Source organism: Saccoglossus kowalevskii, chromosome 16 (assembly GCF_978046115.1).
Source record: "Saccoglossus kowalevskii chromosome 16, keSacKowa6.1, whole genome shotgun sequence".
NCBI classification, from domain to species: Eukaryota; Metazoa; Hemichordata; class Enteropneusta; family Harrimaniidae; genus Saccoglossus; species Saccoglossus kowalevskii.
The window spans coordinates 16521975-16542718 of NC_140656.1; the positions used below are offsets into that span (position 1 = coordinate 16521975).

A 20744-nucleotide genomic window follows, 5' to 3' on the forward strand; every position below is an offset into this window, starting at 1 on the left:
CGCCTAAAATAGTCTTTTTTCATGCTATCTCCTACACACATAACTACTCACACGGTTACATTCACCACAGTATCAAGATAACGTATTTACACTAATACAGTCACATCTGCAGTCCAATTACCCTGTTTCACGTAGATCGTCGTAACTAGTTCGATAATTTATTTAAAAAACATTGGAACAGTTCCTATATATTCTACAAACATTGGACAAATCACTAAATACAAAATTCAAGACAGGGAACAATTCAAAAATTTTTCCTGAAAATAACGAAGACTGCGTACAGAATTGCTATAACAATTCTACAAACAATAATGGCACACTACTGATTGAATACAAATACATATTTATCACTAATTCTAGTATATATTAACCCCCTCTAAATGTTGACATGCATTTAAACCCAATTTCCCGAAATTCGATCGAATTTAAACAAATTCAGAGAATAACATCGTGCATACAAAGCATATAACTATCAATTTAAACACGTCTGAAAACACTATTGGTATTCCGATAAGAATTTAAGTAATAATTGTATTGATAATCAATTAATATCAATAAGTTAAACACGGTATTGATTTACGTGTGAAATCACACAGAAAGGTAATTCATTACCTTTAATGCAATGTTTAGAATAAAGCACTCGCCCCGTCTAAGACGCGCTCATCTAAACCATAGATGTTATGGTATATGATCTAACTTATAAATATGTAATATATAATCCATATATAGCAACATACTTGTCCCTTCTGACATGAGACGCATTCGTCCACACTCATAAACACGTCATATGATTTGCGAACTAAATACCCTCGTCCTGAATGAGACGTGATCATATAAACTCATGAATATGTCATATAATTTGCATAGCAATGCAATGGCTGCCATGTGTTCCTATTTGATTTAGAGTAATCCCCTTTAAACAAACGGCGACAGATTGCGTCCACGTTCTTTGCGCACATGGCTCACTCCTCTGCAAACGCGATTCTGAATCACTGGTTTTCCTCCGAGGTAACCATGGCAACCGATCTATAAGAGATAATGCCCATTTATTCATTGTGTCCCTTGGAATTCACTATCCCCAGTGTGAGTCGTTTCCGTCACGATATTTTAATACTAGTGGTAGATTTATTTTTTGAGAAGGGCAGTTAAAATAAAATCGTGAAAATTAAATTGTATTTCGGATTATTAGTTGAAGTAGATATAATCTACTCCACTATCATTACCATCATACGCGGCGCGTTTATGCTGTAATTCCCACCAAATTTATATCGCATTCATTTTTAAATAAACAAAATCTGTTTTCCATTAAAATTAGGAACAAACCTTGTGCGCGATTTGTTAAAAGGAAAATAAAAACCAATCAAGTGTTATCAGCAAATTTTAGTATTTATAAAACTCATTGACGGTGATTGCGCATTCCTTTCATCTAGCCGAGCATCCCTGGTCATGTTTTATTCACATATGGGGAGCAACTTCGGCGCATGCTCGGACATCGGCAGAGATGAAATAAGATTGTCGACTCGGATTGTTTCAATCGCTGCGGCTATAACATTATAAGAAGACTATGTCATTGAAGTATCGATCCATCGGTCCATACAGCGAAGAGTCCCTCTTTAAAAAACCGTACAACAATGAACGGGATTTCCTCGCGAGGCGTGTGTGTTTAAACTGATAGCTATTATCACACCTTGTCTTCTCCAATATCAATTTCGTAGATTGGCGCTTTGTACCTTATTGTTGTGTGGGGGAATCTCTCGAAGATTCGCGAGGTAAGTACAGTTATGGAGTGTTTTTTTTCAGTGTAAACGTCGCTGAAAATGCTCGTCACTGTGTTGATTATGTCAGTTTCTATCTCGCGTGAAGCATAGAAAGAAGTTGTTGTATACGTGTATATTATATTTATATATCTATATACACTCAACTCAGTCATACGAGTAGTACTGTAGCAACCAATGCCGGACAACTAATACCCATCATGATTTGCCCCGCGACGACCCGCTGTTGTGATAAATACCTCCAGCAGGCACAATGAGAGCATCAATGGACGAACGTGTGTATGACCATGATACTGGTTAGGGGTGAATGCTAGTGGCTTTTTTTTCTATGCAGACGTTGTCTGCGCGAACATTTAGGTCTAGATTCCGCCATGTTGTTTTATTCTGGGATGGAAATGTAGCGTTAGCATCGCCAGTTCATTTGATCTTGGTCGACTCACTAAACGAAGCAGTCACCGTAACGGTATGATCACATCATTCCTGGCGGCGCCGTTAATTTTGCGCATAATTGATCAATTGGTTCGCGTGAGTTATAAACGACACGGGACACATATCATAACGCGTTAAAATACCACCGCAAGCACTGAATATGCAAAAATATGTGAAAACATTCTTTGCTCGCGGAACGTAACCTGAGTCCATTGAATCTTGCCAATAATGTTCACAATGTGGATGTTGGGACTCTGAATATAATCATATTGGCTCCATAAAATTTGCAAATATATTGTCATCATCCAATGATTACGGGGCCATTGTGATTTCATATTTTAAAGGACATGCGTTGAATCGGTAAGACACACCACGACGCATATAGTATTAGAACTGCAATTGACACATCACCAGTGGTGGTATCTTAATTTCTGCAATTGTAAATAATCGCTTTAAGATAATTGCGACAGAATTATAACAAATAATCTTAAATTTCAAATTTCAAACCCTATTGAGATATATTCACAGGTAACTACAAAATACAATAAATTAGAAGATGGAGGTTTGTGTAACAAAGAAAACATTTTGTCTTTCTAAGATGCGAGGGTAATTAAATATTCACTTGTAATCGCCGACCAATCCACAATACTAGTACTATTTACATGTGGCATGAAAACTAAATATTAATTTATTCCAAATAACGAGTACGCATATACTACTGTTTGATAATTCAATAGCTCAAACTGAACAGTCTTATTGCAATGGAATTCGGACCATATATTTTGTTTTGTTATCGTTTACGTTAGTGCTTTCCGGCTACACGAGCATAACACGGAGTCATTGTTGTGATGAATAATGAGAAAAACCCTGACCGCCATTAAAACGATTAAATTGGAGACTAATTAAATCAGTCCATGTCAGTTACTCAACGTGTATTTCTAGTAATGAATACAAAATTGGTTTCAAAAGAAATAATATAGATATATTTCATAACATGTAACATGGGAGCGTAAAGGATTGTGCGACCGAAAATATGTGTGTGCGTTCATACGAGAATTGTTCATGATATTACATTTGTAAGATAATCTGACAAAAGTGCTTCCCGAATTATATTGTATGTATCTGTTTTTAAACAAAACGATGTAAAACGCAGAACAAAAACAAGAATAACTGAACGGAATTGTGCCCGTTCTCAGATTATAATCTTAAAAAGAATTCAGGCATTATAATTTCGTGATGCGATTGGCTATGATTTCGACGTATTGCGAAACCAGAATCATGATGAACACTAAATTCCCGGCAAGCAATCTCATTCATTGTCAGAATAATTTGCTCAGATAGGTTGCCGTCTAACAGTAAAACATATCATTAGACTCTTTTGATTTTTATAATGTGCTTTAAATTTACGTTACGACGAAAGGTGTGTCTCAAAACTGTGCTCGCTGACTTGTGGTTATAAGATTTAGTATAGCATGAATTAATGTTTACGACTTGTCTGTCATTTAAATGGCGTAATAACTTCGAATCGACATAAATCAAAACTTGTTTATTTAACGTAACGTAATAAATGTTTTAAGTCACTCATTAACTGTACACGTAACTATGGAAATGTTTTAAAAAGTATTACTAGAAGGAAAGCATGTGCATGTACGTTGTGTAACATCATTTGCTTAGCGGACTGTCTGTGTCACTGTATGTGAACCTGTTACCTACTACTACAAGATTCTGACTGATTTGTTACCCAAACCTAACAGTCAGAAAAATCACAGAGCAGTTTGTTTGTGGACGGATTTTTCTCGACGTATATACTTCTGCCTTGTATATGTGCCTCGACTGAACTGAACTATCTGTATGGTTGAAATCCCGGTAACAATATTGAATAAAAAATGAATCCACTATTTTTTGCTATCATAAAACTTGATACCATTTTGTTGAATATTATGGTCTGAGATGAAGCTCAGTTAAATACAGAGGAAAGGCCTGTACTCTCTGTCACGGGAAATTTGATTTATTCGATTCAAAAGACGCCAATCATTCACATTGTATTTTTGAACACATGTCATCTGAAGGTAAATCTATTTAATAAAACTGCCAGCCTTCATTGTTTGCTATACTATTGACAGCTCCATTAGGCAATATGTCCCCTAATCAAGCTCGGACAGCACCTGCATGTCATGGCCAGTCCGTCAAATGTCTCGCAGCGTGCAATTACAACAAAATAATGGTCAATTAGGAGACTTGGAAAAGGTGTCCATCATCTGCAATAAATGTGAGATTTTCTACTAAAAGGACGAGACGAGATGTTAGTTACTTCTAAACTCTGTTTATACGTTATAGAAATCAGTTCTGTCGGCAAATGATGAGGTGTTGACTCGTGTTACATTCGTGTTATATTCTAAATCACCACGACGACAAACATATTGGGTATTTTTCAGCACGTCGTAAAGGTGTAATTCAAAAGAACTGTCTTTGCGTTAAATGTCGGCGATGTCGACTCTAATTAATAGGTTATTAACGTTCAAAGAAACAACATAGTGACACAGTTTGTATGAACAGTTCAATTCGTTCTGTTTTATCTTAGATTCAGAGTTAGAAATATGTGTATGATAATTTTATTTCGTTGGTAAGAATCGCATGTTTTAACAAATATAGAACTATTGGATTGTCAATCAAACGTAACACTATGATAAAGACCTCCAGTTTTCGACATTGTGAAATTATGTCGTTTTTTGGCAAAAAAACCAAAACAATTGATTTTGACCAGTGAATTCAGAAATATGTTTAGAACATTTCATTAAAAAAATGTATTCCATATGCATACCAATAATAATTTTAGTAATTAATGAATTCACGGGAATATTAATTAGAGACAAAACATAATATTTGTTTGTTATTTCATTTGTCTTGAATTATGACTGAAACAGCTAAATGAAATTACAAAATAAGTAGCGTATTCAACAACTCAAGTATAAACTATAACTTTAATAAATATGATTTTACTTGGTAAAAATATTGTTTTCCGGCTCCGTAAAAACGAAAAAAATTTATCAATTTCGAAAATGGAAAGTATTTATCGTAGTTACGTAACGATACTGCAAATCTGAAAATAAAACATGTTATGAGCATCTGCGTAAATTGGTTATTTAGTTCCAAAATAAAATATATGTTTGAAAATAAATCAGAAATCATATCTCCCGGCGGTGGTATCATATTTTTTGTGATTGTAAATAATCGTTCCAGGCTAATTTTCTGTTACGACCGAATTATAACAAATACACGTAAACTTAGTTTGAGATATCCACAGGTAACTACAAAATGTCATTAGAAGATGGAGGTTCGTATAACAAGGAATACATTTTGTCTTACTAAGATGCGACCAAATACGTGGATAGCATTTTCAAGTTACTGTCGCTATATCTACATTCACACTGAATTCTGAGGAGGATAATTGATTATTCACTTGTAATCGCTGACCATTTCCCGTTTTTAAATGTCTTTATTGTCTACGCATTTATTAAAATATATGCAGTGTCCCCAACGCTGGAAAAAATGTGTAACAAAGTATAGTACTTTAAATTACAGAAATAATTCAAAGTGCCAAAATTTGGACGTGTAAAGTGAGAGTTGTTACATTGTGAAAATGGGTCACACAGTTCAAGTTTAACCTACACTCTGCACATGTTAGCAACTAATACATGGAAATGCGTTAAATGTGAAATGCTTGGAACGCCACTAGAATACATTACATAGCATTTATTATCCATTTAAAAGCCATCGTTTTCGAGATGATAAATGCATTTAAAGTGTTATATATATCATAATAAGTACCAATGGAGAGTATGTTTTTGGAATAGAATTTATCTCTTCAGTAACACGAGCCGTAAGAGTGCATCGTGAATAAAATCAGTGATTTACTTTAAACACGTGACTTGAAATATGATTGTAACTGACTTAGTGAAAATGTAAATGTGAAAGCGTTCTTGAAGGTCGAAGTTCACGATGCCTCATCGAACGTGTCTGCGTCTCGTACCGCATTGGCATATTGTCTTGTCCCGTATATAGGTCACATGTACGTGGCATGGTTTGTTTTAGGCGTTTGGTCCGTTGCTGTATTTGGAATAGTATAATAATTTTCCCGCCAAATTTGCCGGCGTTTCATACTTTCTTCTGGAGTTTCTTTGATTCAGAATAATTTTACGTTGTTGCTTTTACATGTATTTGTCTTCAGACGAGTTTGAGGCTAAATGAACTGCAGTCCGAACTCCGTTGTAGTTATCTTAGTTATCTTAAAGTGTAAGTGAAGGCGCTGTTTTTTTACTTACTAATAAACATACTAATTTAAATTGTCATCCGTTTTAACACCAGCAGTAAACTAGATAATTTCAAAACATCGCGTAATGTCGCGCGAGAGCGAGATTTAAGATGAATTGAATCAGTGATGAATATTGTGTTCCTTGTTCATGAGTGTCTGGGCAGGGCTGTCACGTAGCGCTTCTGCGTGAGTGAATATCACCAATGCCGTTCAGACAGAAACTCTGATTGGTTGTTTAGTTGTTCGTCAGTTAGAATATATCAAATTCCTGAAAATAAAAGAGTGTTATCTATTTTTATTTAGACGACCAAAATATCAAAACCATATCGACGCCGTGGGCGTTTTTCACGACTATTTACGTCACCGGCGCGTTTCGTCGCAGAGAGCGTGACTTGTAAACGGTGTCACACGTAAAGTGAATCGTTACGCCATTGCAGAGAATACGGCGCTGTTCCAATGATTGTGAGATCTGTCGAATATTGATTGACTGATCAGCTTTTGTGATAATTGGAAAGTACGTTACTCGTTATACCACGGTGCCATGGCTCCGTGTCAACGCGCTCTTTGGCATGCATCGCCGCGTGACATACATACGTAATAACTGTAATTTCTTTTTAAACTAGAAATACGTTCGAAAGCTAATAGATGTCACTAGGAATCCGTTTGATAAATGAATCTCCATGGTAACGCTGATGAAACGAGAGCTATTTCGGTAATTGCTGATGCAGATTGTTTCTTGTAATACAATTGAACGATAACAAAATGTCGTCACGATATACGGTGAATTCTTGGAGAGTGACTGTCTGCGTGATAATAGACCGCGCCGCGGTTTACACTGTTCGCGGTGGATGCACAGTTATAAGTCTGTGAAGGCATTATTATATTATTATACATTATTTAAACAAACAACAAATATTTACGATATGCAGCGTAATTGTATCTGTAATCGAGAAACGTTGTCCCCTTTGAAGAGAGGCGATTCAACACACCTTAGTAGACGTAGAGGCCGTCGAAGTCTCATTGAGATCGATAGAGTCGCGTGATTTGTTTTGGTATTCAATTCTCTCTCCTATCACTGCGGCCAGTGTACCAAATATCAAACTCTCGACGTGATCTCGGCGACCATATTGCATTAATTATATAGCTTTATATCATGCAATTAACAGTACTAGTTGTATAATTTGCCCCAGCTATTGTTCTCAGATTATATTATAGCACTCCAGTACGGGAGTTGTATCCGTGTACTCCATTTGTTGGGATATACTCATTATACAATACGACTGTATCTATATAACTGTCACGTCAGCTTGTCACATTAGATGCAAGTTTTAAGAAACACTGTTGACTGCTTCCGCGTGATTTGTATTATTAATAACATGTCCACTGTGTATCATAATAGTGAAATAAATCTAATAATACAGGATTTTCCTAAGTGTTTTATCCCAAAGCATTACCTTCGACAATTCGCGTAATTTTTCTGTTTGTTAGCTCGATGTTCGAATTACTAGTATTTTAGTATTTTGTAATTAGACCAATTTATTGTGTTTAAGGACACTTTAGCCGGGTTGTTTAACGTAATTAGAACAGCGCAAAATTAAAGAACTTATTTCATTAAAAAAAAAAATATTGCTTTCTAAAGTATGAAATCACGATTTTTCTTTGTTATACGAATTATTAATATACACACGTATCCGTGTTGTTAGTTGTTATCTTATTGGGGATACTTTAAAGTGATACACCACGTGACAGTGTCCATTAGATTATCGTGGACAAATATGGAACAATCATACCATGGTAATGAAACTAAATTGTTAAGATTCCGCTTTAATGATTGACAAGTAATTCGTGTTTCACGATTGCAGATGATAAGAAAGGAGAAATTAAAAAAATTAAAAAATAAATAAAAAGCATTATTTAGATGACATTATTGGTGTTCAGCATAATGACTTCTTAATGATAACGATAGCACGATGGTAAGTATATATAAAAAAACACGTTCTTCGTCATCTTCGACATGTTATACTTCTAAACTAGGAATTCCGTTAGTTGTTGCCGTACAGGAACTTCAATAGACACAGCTGCCGTTTTCTCTTATCGTCATCAGTGATTGTCATCGCTCTCTTATTGTGATGATTACCTGAATATGATGGTCATGCGTGTCCAAAGCTCCCCCAAGCTATTTTTTTGAATATGCAAAGAATATAAAAAGACACGCACTGGCAGACGTGCCATGTTCTGACAACGAGTTCCCTTACGTGTGATTCACAATTCTGCTACCGGGTACGTTAGTGTTTTAGTAAACAAATCTGTTTTAGTATATCATTACTATATCAACTACAGATCTATTCCCCTGATTTTTCATAAATATTTATATATTCAACATCTCAAACTGAAACAAGAGATTTCTATTGGCCAATGGAATAACATTTGGACATTTTAAAATGATGTCATTGCACACTGCGTACATTGATTGGTTGGTTAGGTTCATCTGTCATTGATATTAATAAATATTTAAAAAAAATAAGGGAAAGGATTTCTAGTCACGATAAGTATCTCTTAGCCTATTGACCCACTGCAACATTGTGTACGCGTGATTCTGTTTGTATTTACGCCGCGCTACGGCGCAACAGGAAAGCAACAATCACTACTACCATAACACTGATAAAAATATTTTAAAAATGAGAGTTCAGAAAAACGTTGTATATGAAATGTTATTAGTCAAGCAATAACAATCGGCGAGGCGAGCATACCACACAACTTGTGACCACTTTCACAACATATACTTATAAGCGATGGCGATTTTGTATGTGGAGGTTATTCCCATTAAGTGTACAAACTTCATTCAGAAATAACTTTAAATCACCAAAAAAACTAATATTTGCAATCGCGATTAAATGAAATGGGCACTGGAACTAGCATGCAGCGATTGTGGATGGCGTAAATTCGCCTGTATTTCGGCGCTGCGAGGTTTAAACTCGTAGTTTCTTGTGAGTGGCAACGTTGATATATGTAAAATCCTTTCGATCGACATAATTCCATAAAATTACAGACGTTTTGAGGCTCGACAAAACTTCTGGGTCGTTCACGAGTGAGCCACTTCAGACGACAGCCATTTTTTTTGCATCGTTTGGGTATTTTTGAAAAATTAATTTCTCATGTATCTTTCGAAACCTAAACAATTGAAGGCCGCAGTGATCTTCATTACGCCCTATCTCCGTATTTGAAATTATTTATTGCCGATTTTAGATTACAACAGGGTTTACCCCTACTGTGTAATTTATGTTTCGGGCTTGCAAAACAACCAGAGAAGGCAGAAATACATATGAATGAAACTGATATGAATGCATTGATGATGTATATTTAAGAGATTGGTAAATACTTGACTAGTGCCGGTTTTAACTACTCATCTGCACATTCGAGTACTTTCCGTACTCTTTAACTTTTAACATTTAAATTATACCACTGCGATTATCCGTCTTAACAGAACTCAAATTTCTAATGCATTTCTTCGAAAATTGTTACTCCTGTTGATTGCTGGTGTAACTCGGCTCCGTTGCGTCGATTTCAATGAATTGCAACAATATATATTTAAATCAGATATCTATAATTGAAAGGATGTAACACAAGCGTTCCCTAGTGAGGTATCATCCAATACGTCATCCAGCACTGGTATCGATTTTTAGAATTAATAACAACTTCCATGGCGATTTTTACCATTCTTTGCTCTGCGGTATATTCTGGATTGCTGGATGTCTCCTTCTATGGTAGTTCACATCGTTCCCGACATTGCGTGACCACACATTCTTCGACAATAAAGAGGATGCCAATATGATCTTTTAAATGAACTGAACTAAGACTGGCATTTTCAATCTGCATATTGGATGTGCTTCTATTTTTCAACCCCAATGCGGGAAATTCGTATCCGTTTTTTAGAGCCAGTTCTCAGTGTCTTTTATAATGTCATATGTGGGCATCGTTATCATGTAGAATGGTCAATTGTGCAAGTTAGACTGTTACCATGGTAGCAGAAAAGGGGAAATTGTTAAGTAGATGAAGTGAATTAATAAAACACAAATGGGCTGTGCATGGTGAGCCCTTTATACAAAATGTCTGTAGTAATACATTTAACGAAAACAAATCAACATTCATAGAACAAAATGCAGACTGTCATTTTTCTTAGCTCAATACGTCCACAACACAATATTTATTTGAGGCAAGACATACAAGACGTCTTACAATGCAATTATTTGCAAGAGTCATCCTCAGATACGGCGATCTAATCAAATACCGTGATTGCCGTTAGATGGTTATAGCAGTCGCCCACGCATGAATATGACGTAGCTTTAGGGTACTAGTTTTGGGGTAAGATTACAGAAAATGAGGGGGTGGCATTTCAAAGCGTGACAGCCAAGCACACGTGTTTTTATATTTATATTTTATATTTATAAATAAAAATGGCTCTGAATCATGTTAATTTGTTTTCGTCGTCATAATGTAATGAAATCACTGACGACTACAAAACTGAACAAATATTTTTCATTACTTGTATGACAAAGTTTACCGTCGCATATCGTTGTATGAGTTGAGCATCAACACACAAACATACATCTTCTATTGAGTATCCACCAACATTGCCGAGGAGTTCGGGACATGTTTGTCACACCGTGTCATATGGACATTTACCTCTGCAGGTTAAGTTTGGTATAGATGCAGGCTCTTGGGCACTTGGGAGTGATTTTTTGCTTGTGCTTCAAGTTATTATTATCCAAACAATCTTGTCTGCATTGTGAATAGTGGAGCATACTCAAAAGACGATTTTAAAATATAGAAAACATGTACAAACATTCTCTTTTTTGAATGCTTAGCAAGATTTAGCAAGGCTGTACATAATAAGAAAGAAACATGATGAAAAAAAAGAAATGAAGGGATCTCCATATTATGCACTATATTTAACTTTTTTACAAAACGATAATAGGTTTTAATTTGGGACTGTTACGGCCATTTTAATTATGAGCATTGGCAAACTTCTTTCTGAATGAATAATTATGCAAATTAACCATTATCTCCACTTGTGTTCAAATCTGAATAGCTCCCACAATTGTTGTTTATTTCAAATGAAACTTTCACACTACGTTTATCAGTTGTTTATTAACAAATCGGCGTCCAGGCGTATATATACATGTAACATTTTTTGTTTTCATATTACAAAACTGCCAAGCAGGATGTTTGCCGTTTATTCAATCCCGGTCAGTATTTCACAATCTGAATGTCATTGTCCAAGAATGCAAAGCTTTAAAAATAAGTCCAGACGTCCATTTTTGTTCGTAAAGAAGTCGTCGAAATAGGGTGAAAATTTCAAGATAAACTGTCAAAAACTGTGAGAGCTCTTTGACCAACCAAAAAACACGAACTGAGATAATGCCCGTTTTAAGAAAGTGGCGTTAATCGTCCACAAAAATGGCTATTGCATCACGACGACATGCCAAAATCCATCATACACCAACGCTTGCTGATGTTCAATCGTCAGGTGAAAAAAATATTCATAATTCGAGGGAAACGAACGAAAAATCGTCTGCGAAATCAAAGCCTTGCCTGAAACTGTCATGGCGTCGTGTTATCAATTCCCGATTTATGGGGGGCGCAATGGATTACGTAAAGCCGATGATACAGTTATATAAACATAGCGATCGCCATTGGATGGGTCATGGACCTATGGGTGGGTTTAGTCTACATTTACCTTTCCTCAAACCTTTAAAAAAATATTTTGTATGACGCACTTTTTCGCGATCCCCGGTGAAATGGACCGTAATTTTTTGCCACTATTCACGGTTTTTACTACTCAATGAAGTGGCATTGAAAGGCAGTGGCGGTGGTCGCCCCATCGAAATTTTAAGCTGAATTTGCCTTTCATAATGCAGAAAATAGCGTTTCAGAGGGCCTAGATTTCATTTTTTCCGGGGGAGCATGCCCTCGGATCCTCTAGTAAGGTCGACCCTTTGGTGCGAAGGATGGATGCTATGGTGAGCAGATTTCGCCCCTCCATACAAAATTTCCTGCCTTTGAAGAAAAAAATGCGTGAATATTTTTTTAATTTCGCCCCACAATGCGAAAACGCTTGTTTTGCGTGAAAAATAAATCGCGCTTCCGGGCATTCCTCCTACATGCAAAATATACAAAAAAAATAATTATTTAACACTGGAGGCTGCCAGGCTAGAAGTTGTCGACATGATTACTTATCATTTACAACTGTTTGGTTTTTTTCACTCCGCTTGCATGCTGGAAGCGTCTACGTCTTGTCTGTTTTTTTGTAGTTTGCCATCTAGTTGATCGCGCTTGAGATAAGTAAACAGGGAGCCAGGACAAGAAGTCACACATCGCCTCACCTTCCCGTAACTGAGGCCAGCAACTCGTTCGACTTTTAATCACATACGCGTGCCTCGATTCCCTATATTTTAAAATCGTGTTTTGAGTATGTTCCAGCGTTGACAAAGCTCCGACATTTTAGCAATATCTAGCCAAGAGAAAAACTGTCGACATACAAAATCTTAAAATCTTAAAATGCCAGTTGCCTCAACCAACCGCCAAATAATTTAATTTAATTTTTTATTTTCTATTGTCTTTGAATGTCTTGTGTTTTTTTGTTTGTTTGCTATCTTTTTTGTATTACTTTATTGTATTTTCAACTAAGATCCCACTCCGGGATACGGTTTCAATAAAGATTATTATTATTATTATTATTATTACAAGCTGCTCTATGATTGGTCCGACTGTAAGGTGTTAGGGTCGGCTAGCGAATCCTGTACATTCTCATAAGTAGCTTCGAGCACTGAGCATTCTGTTTTGCAATATTGTCTGCATTCACGTATTCAAGTGATGCAGCTGCTGGGCAGGATATTACAATGCATTATGGAAGAGAAATTCACATTTTGAATTAACTGAGCAGGATAATGAGCGTGGTTAATGTGGGAGGGGCAATCCTATGTAAATATAATTGGAAAATGTTTTTGCTTTCTGTTTGTTTTTCTACGCAATTTAGATTATCAGCGAGTTATACATAGTTCAGCAATAATACAAACGACAACAGTTTATCGATTCTCCCAACAAGTTTATTTTAATTCTATCTGATATTTCTGCTCTCAGCTATTTGTACATCAACTATACGGGACTACAGTCGGGGTAATCTGCCTTTCAATATCCTTACGCCTGCGTCCACGCATCCATGTATGGTATGCCCAGTATAAGCACCTTCTGTATATGTTAATATCTTAATACAACCTCTGCTCGTGTAAGGTAATCGCATGTAAATGTGTGCGTGATACAGGTGGGCGAGTGTTCCTAACGTACACAGCAAACAGCCATTCAATTTGATGTTAAAGAACCACGTGATATAGTGCTGGCCCCTAGTTTATAATATTTAAATTACTCTACAACAAAATGTATGTAATCGACGCGAAGAAATATTGATCCAATTATGTACGTAAGTGCGCATATATATATCTTAACAAGATCAGTGATCAAGTTCGTATGCGGAGTGATGTAAGCAAACTACCGTGTCTATGCTTGTTTATAGCCCAGTACAATAGATCACGTTACGTGTGCCTTTGTTGTTCAACCCGTACTTGCAGTGCTGATTTATGGATGTTCACGCACTCGTTTCGATCTACGACAATGACCTGGTGATAATACATCGCAAATATATTTGCGAGCCTAACGTGCTGATCAACCGCATACGCGCTTTCAAGTGTGTGACGTCATAGTTTATTAAAATTATATAAATATATAAACGTGTTCTTGGAGCACTTCATTAGAAGATGATTGTCAATGATGTCCTGTTGCCGTGGAAACACTAGCTTACGTCGCGCCTCCACTGATGAATGTTTATCGTGATAGCTCGTCTCCGGTGAATCAGCGTACAACTGCACAACACGGTAGCGTGTTACTCAGTACTGTGGTCACGTCTGTCTGTTCGCGTGCGATAAGCGAATATCTGGTTTACCTACAAGTAGCGTTTTCCATGCGTGGATGCTGACTGGACAGGTATTTGACACATTTTACAGCCCAACGCTTCCGTAAGACTTTCCGTGTTGGGAGCTTTGACGTTTTCGGTATCTCCATATTTTTATCTTAAAGCTGTAGAGAATCCATATTTCACGAAAATTTTATTTCAGGATGGAAACTACATTGCCTGAAATCGTGTTCACTGCTCTAATTAAACTGGTTGTCCCTCATTGATTTGTGTATTTTGTTTGGCCTTTTTTTCCCCCATTGAGCCCTGTCTTCTTGTTTTGCTTTGTCTTTCCACTCGATTAGTCTTTATAAACAGTCTACACCTTGTATTCTGTCCGCATCTCCAAAATTGTCTATGATTTAACTTGTAATTTAATCTCATGAAAAATTCCATGTTTAGCCTACTGATTCATGTTCCTGGACGCGTTTACTGGCTAAAGATTGTAATGAGAAAATTACTTATCGCGGCGCATAAAGCTTGCGTTATTTTTTGTCTCGAGTGTTCTCGGGATCATTTCGCATGGCGCCATTGGAGTATATCAAAATAACTATTCCAACGGATTGATATACAATTTACCTGGATTCGTTTTTTTTTTTTTTTTTTTTTTTTTTAGAAATGATTAATTTGCAAAAGGGTGTGTGTTGTTTATATGCTTCAGTTATACACTCGACAATATATTTGTTGGAATTGAAAATTGAGGGAAGATAATGGATCAATTTTTTGAGGAGCATAAAAAAAAAACAAGATTTGTGGCTCTATGGCTGCCGGCCAACGAGATCTCTTCGATGTATTATATCGTTTAACACTAAAGAGCCAGAGCAGGGATTCTCGATTACAAATACAATTACGCTGCATAACGAGCATATGTTCTTTGTAATTGCGAGTATTCCCCGGAGATCCAATTCAATCTGACGCAAACTGTTCCTAAATTGATAAATGTCACGAGAAACTATTTACACATCTGCGTTCAAATGTGTATGATTATATAGTTTTCTGAAAAGTGGTCTTGGTAACATTTTTTTTATGTTTATTGGTTGTGATTGTTGTTCCCAGTAGATCTGTTGAAGTTCAGTGACATGAGAGAACGTGTAACTCACGATACTAGTGCAAATATGAGAAGTTCATTCTGAATTATGAAGTCTATTGAACAACAACAATAAAATCGGGTCATCCGTAGAATCACCTAATGTGTTTGTGTCTGTGACGTCGACTGCTTTACTGATATCATTGCATCTTCTATTTGCAGATACCATTTCAGAGATGGATACCAAGCATCAGTTGCCATGACAACGATGGGGGTGAAAAGTTGCTATCATAATGGGCAAACGACTTCGCCATGGCGTGAAGATTCTCGCGATACTTATATTTGGCATATTGGTAATCAATCTACTACTCTTGATGGGTTTCGAAGATGGTGATATTCCAAACAACTTCGAATATTATCAGAAAATGGCATCTGACTCGAGGAAGCATGCCAGGGCAGTGTTCAAAGAAATTCTACAGGACCAGTCAAAGGTGATCTCCGATAACTGGGAAGTACTTAATTTTACGAAATTTTCCGACAATGATCGAAACCGGCCGATTGTGTTCATCGGTGGAGTGCCGAGGAGTGGAACCACGCTAATGCGCGCAATGTTAGATGCTCACCCGGACATTCGAATAGGAGAAGAGACCCGAATTATTCCGATGATTATACAAATGCATCGGCATATCCTATCTTCCGAAAAAGAAGTGAGCCGCCTACAAGAGGCCGGTGTGTCTGAAACCATCATGGAAGCAGCGTTGGGGGCGTACATCATGGAAATCACCGTGCGACATGGAGAAAAAGCTTCGTTAATAGGCAATAAGGACCCGCTTGTTCTTCTCTCAATGGTTCAACTTGCGAAAATTTTCCCGAACGCATCTTTCCTCTTCATGGTACGCGACGGACGAGCTGTTGTACATTCCATTATAACACGGCGAGTGACTGTGACAGGGTTTGATTTGAACTCATTCCGTTCCGCTCTGCAGACATGGAACAGATACATCGAGCATATGCACAAACAGTGCCTTGAGTTGGGTTTAGGCCGCTGCTTACCCGTGTATTATGAACAACTCGTGCTACATCCGAAAATATGGATGAAAAAAATTCTGAAATTTCTAAAAGTACCTTGGGACGACAGCGTTTTGAAACACCACGAAACTGTTGGTAAACCAGGAGGAATTTCTCTGTCAAGGTAAGATGGGGTTTAGTAGGATGTGGTCCAAACTGCGCATGCGGGAATAGATCACGTGTTTCAGTTTCGTTGTAATCCCCCCCCCCGAGTAGTACGTCATACAATTTGCTGTCTCGTTCCTGGCCAGTCATGCAATGATCACTATAATGATCCTTCAAATACATGTATCTATCTAATTATTTGCATGGTAGATAAATATATAATATGAACAAAACGTAATCATGATCAAGTTCGTATCACGAGAATTTCGTGACTTCGTAAGAGCCTACGTAATCGAACTGAATATCGCGCGAACGAGAAACTTGCAAATGATTAACGAACATAAAATACTTGTTTTCACGATTAAGCAATTTTAATATTGAGGTCCTGGAGGTGGCAGATGACCTTTAGTATTTCCGAACATTTGTGCACTTAACAAGGGAATGGGAGGGTGTGGAAATCATAATAATTATAATATTATATTTTTTTTTTGGTGAAAGAAACATAAAGCATTATGAAAATGCAACGGTCGACTTCTGATATGCGTGGGTGCTAAGTAGGAAATACTGTAAACAAATTTGGAAATGCCAATTTAGCCAACAATTGTGGTAATATACTTAATTTTAAATTAGTGACATCTTGATTTTTCAGATTAGTTAAAATAAGATACTAGCAAAAAATATATACAGTAGATAGTGCCTGAAATATGCGTTTCTTTTCATCACTGGGCATTACTATATTGAACTCAATTTATCGTTTACTTTAATTTATAGTATAAGTTTAAGAACGTGTTTGCAGCGAGCTGGACGTATAAAAACGTACATACAGACACGGACAGAGAGACAGAGCTGAAATGCCGACCGCACAAGTTGATAAGGTTATGGGCACTCCGTGTGTAAATATGAGAGCGCGGAACCAGCCCCGGATTTACAATTTCGGATGAGTGGTGTACGTACGAGATATTCAGTCCGTTTAATACGTCGAAAAAAATGTCTACGACACGCACAGTCGCGAATTTCCTACAAAGCGGCCACGTTCCGTGTTTCCGTGATTTCTGGGTAGTTCAAGTCGATTCCCGCGTGACAGTACCATACACCACGAGAATGATACTGTATTTTATTCTTTCTGTGTATTATAAACAATTATTTGTCCGATAACCTCATGCCGTCATATACTTCTATTTTTTTTTTTAATTATAGGCTGGAGTTCTCAACAGACCAAGTTGTGCGACCAATTAACGTCGCCGCCCTGTCCTCGTGGGTGGGGCATGTACCAGAAGAAGTGCTAAAGAACATGCCGCAATTTGCGCCGATGTTGGCCAACTTGGGCTACGATCCTATGGCGATACCGCCGAACTACGGAATACCCGACGAGCTAGTCAGAAACAATACCCAGTACTTGAAAGCGAGCAATATCTTTCCAGATAACAGCATTCCAAAGGATACCATAGAGCGAGTACGAAAAAACGAGGAAGCCCTACGTTTGGCAAAAGAGTATCAGAAATCAAGAATTTAATTCAGAAAGAGTGAGAATGATTACATGCCGAAACCCATTGTAATACAGAAAACTTCAAACAAACATTTTTTTTTGTAAAGATTAACTTTATTAGAAGTTATGTGGGTAAACCTGGATATGTTTAGTATGTTAAAAAAATGTTTTGAAAAAGGGCATCTTATTGTGAAACAAACTATTTTTTTGCACTAAACATAGCGTTTGTGTTACTCACTATTTATTCGAGCAAATCATGTGCACGTTATTATTTTACGATAAATCATATTTTTTTCTGAATAATATATAACACAATTATGTATACACTATGCCTATTCAGCAATGAAAACTCTCAGCAGAACACCACACCCACAGTCAGCTGGCGCACACGTGATAATAAAATAAATACTATATTTACTATATGGGGGCGCCATCTTGAATGACGCATAAAACTATATAAGAGACAAGTTGTGAAACGCGTTTTTCAGATTCCTACAAATCAGGACAATTAGGTGTTCGTATGCAAGGGATTTTTCCACACAAAACGACGAATTAGGCCGAATTTTGTTATCGGTTGGCTTAATATAACCCCAACGGACCGTATTTTTGTGAAAGATTGGTATTTTTGTCCTGATTTTGGAATTCTATTTCCTGCATTTTGAGAAACAAATTTTGCTGACATACAAGGGTTTCAGCTTGATTTGGTGGCGATCGCAACCCCCCCCCCCCGCCCCGCCGTGCCGCCCCACTGTAATCGTATATTGCATATTGTGCACCATAGATAACTGTTTATGTCTTGTTGCTAAGTGTGATTTCCAATTCTCCCCACGTCTTTTCCTGGCTTACTGTACTGTCAAAGACCCACGAATTAAATATCCTATCGGCATTTGAATGGATTCTTCAAAATTTTCCCGCTGTGATTAATACTCTTGTACAAATTTATGCGCAGTTGTGCCGGGCGCACGACAAGATCGTCAGCATAATATTTCAGCTAACTTGCGATGAAACTTATATGTTTGCGATCTTTACAGTCGCGCTGATTCGCGTTATGATACTGATAGCACAGTTAAAAAAATAGGCGTAACTATGCATGCAAGTTAGTTAAGTCAAAGCACTCGAAAAGAATTTGGTTAATTACATGTTTAAAGGATTCATTTAAAGCAGGGGTATCGCGTGGTTATCGCCAGTTGGGACTCAATTCACGCAAGTGCACAGGTGACGACCCCTCCGCTTTAAAGCGCGGCAGTCGTCGCGCTGCGCATGTGCAACATTTGTGTTGATAAAGACTGATTTTCCCACAATCCTATGCGCTCTTCTATGAGGTTATATAAGTATGAGGTTTTACTTGGGCGCGACTTGCAATTATTACCGCAGGTGACTCCTTCCATGCCGTCTAAAAATTACCTAATTAAAGCTTGGTAACCTCTCAGTTTGTACTCGTTGATCTGCGCAACAGTCAAAGTCGCCATCTTTGTTTATATGAGACCCATATATCTCGCGCATGCGTGGCGCGACGACTACTGCCCTTTAAGTCGAAGTGATTTATAAAGGAGAAAGCAGTATCTCACAGATTAACAACTGTGATTGGTTGTGTAATCTTTCGTCGTCTAGAATTCAATAACATCTCTCAAAACACAATCTAGATAGATGGACGACGCCCACAGAAGTTTTTTCTTTGTATCATCCATTTACGTCACGTTTCGTCGCTAGAGGACGCGATGTATAAGCTGATTTGATCTCATACCTCTCGCAATCCCCATGAACAAAGCTCCCAGTTATCAAATTCAAAGTCCCATTTCTAGGCCAATATTTACAAACCCACATGAATCAGATACATGTAGTTCACGGTTGTCATGGCAACAATGTATTATGTCCAAATTGTAATTGTTTTAAGATATTAAAAATAATCCTAACTTATGTTTGTGTTTGATACTAAATGTCACGTGTTACTAGTAATTAAATTGCTTGTGTCTGAGAGTAAGCTGCTGGAAATCCAATTTTTTTTCAGAGATTTCAGTTGTAAAAAAAAGGAAATATTTTTGTGTATGGAAAATAAACTACAGGCAATTTGTATATTTGTGCGTGTTTCTTATCAACTGCTTTTAATAGCATGTGTTGTTATACATTGAATAGAGGTTTACCGCAAACTGAAAAATTTATCGAATGTAAATAACACTAGAAAAGTGTTAACAATTCAAAGTGCATGAGCGAAAAAAGTGCTTGTCAGTAACCTGATTCATATTCGTTATCTGTAACTAAATGAATTTGCAGGGGATTTTCAATCGCTAGTACGCCACCAACGACCATACACTGAAAACGAATTCATTTATTACATCAACAACTTTTTTTCATTTTTTATCTACAACTGGTAGATAATCCTACTGCATTGTAGACAAAACGAGTGAAAAGTGATGAAAATATAGTACTCCGGTTTGAAGAAGATGATAATACAATGACGTTGGTCAACTAAATTCTCGGGTAGTACATGTTATTGTCTTACGTACTCTCGCATTTTTGTCCTTTGGGATTTTTTTTTT

The 20744-nt window shown here is 37.0% G+C and overlaps 1 protein-coding gene across 2 annotated transcripts; it reads left to right on the forward strand.

Annotated features, from left to right (window-relative positions):
• Window positions 1-1521: 1521 nt before the first annotated feature.
• Window positions 1522-20280, forward strand: LOC100373916 (protein-tyrosine sulfotransferase 1). Of its 2 annotated transcripts, none has more exons than XM_006815255.3 (3): window positions 1522-1769; window positions 15771-16740; window positions 17919-20280. In XM_006815255.3, exons 2-3 carry the CDS (start codon window positions 15842-15844, stop codon window positions 18232-18234), a joined length of 1215 nt encoding a protein of 404 aa, XP_006815318.1. In that variant the 5' UTR covers window positions 1522-1769; window positions 15771-15841; the 3' UTR covers window positions 18235-20280. The 2 variants fall into 2 exon arrangements, with proteins under 2 accessions (XP_006815318.1, XP_085347254.1); XM_085491128.1 differs by lacking the exon at window positions 1522-1769 and adding an exon at window positions 14330-14553.
• Window positions 20281-20744: the final 464 nt, after the last annotated feature.

Excerpts from the sequence above, each read along its gene's own strand:
- LOC100373916 (XM_006815255.3), top strand. The coding sequence starts at position 15,842 with ATGGGCAAACGACTTCGCCATGGCGTGAAGATTCTCGCGATACTTATA. Across the intron at positions 16,741-17,918 it reads GGAGGAATTTCTCTGTCAAG|GCTGGAGTTCTCAACAGACC; the intron begins GTAAGATGGGGT and ends TTTTAATTATAG.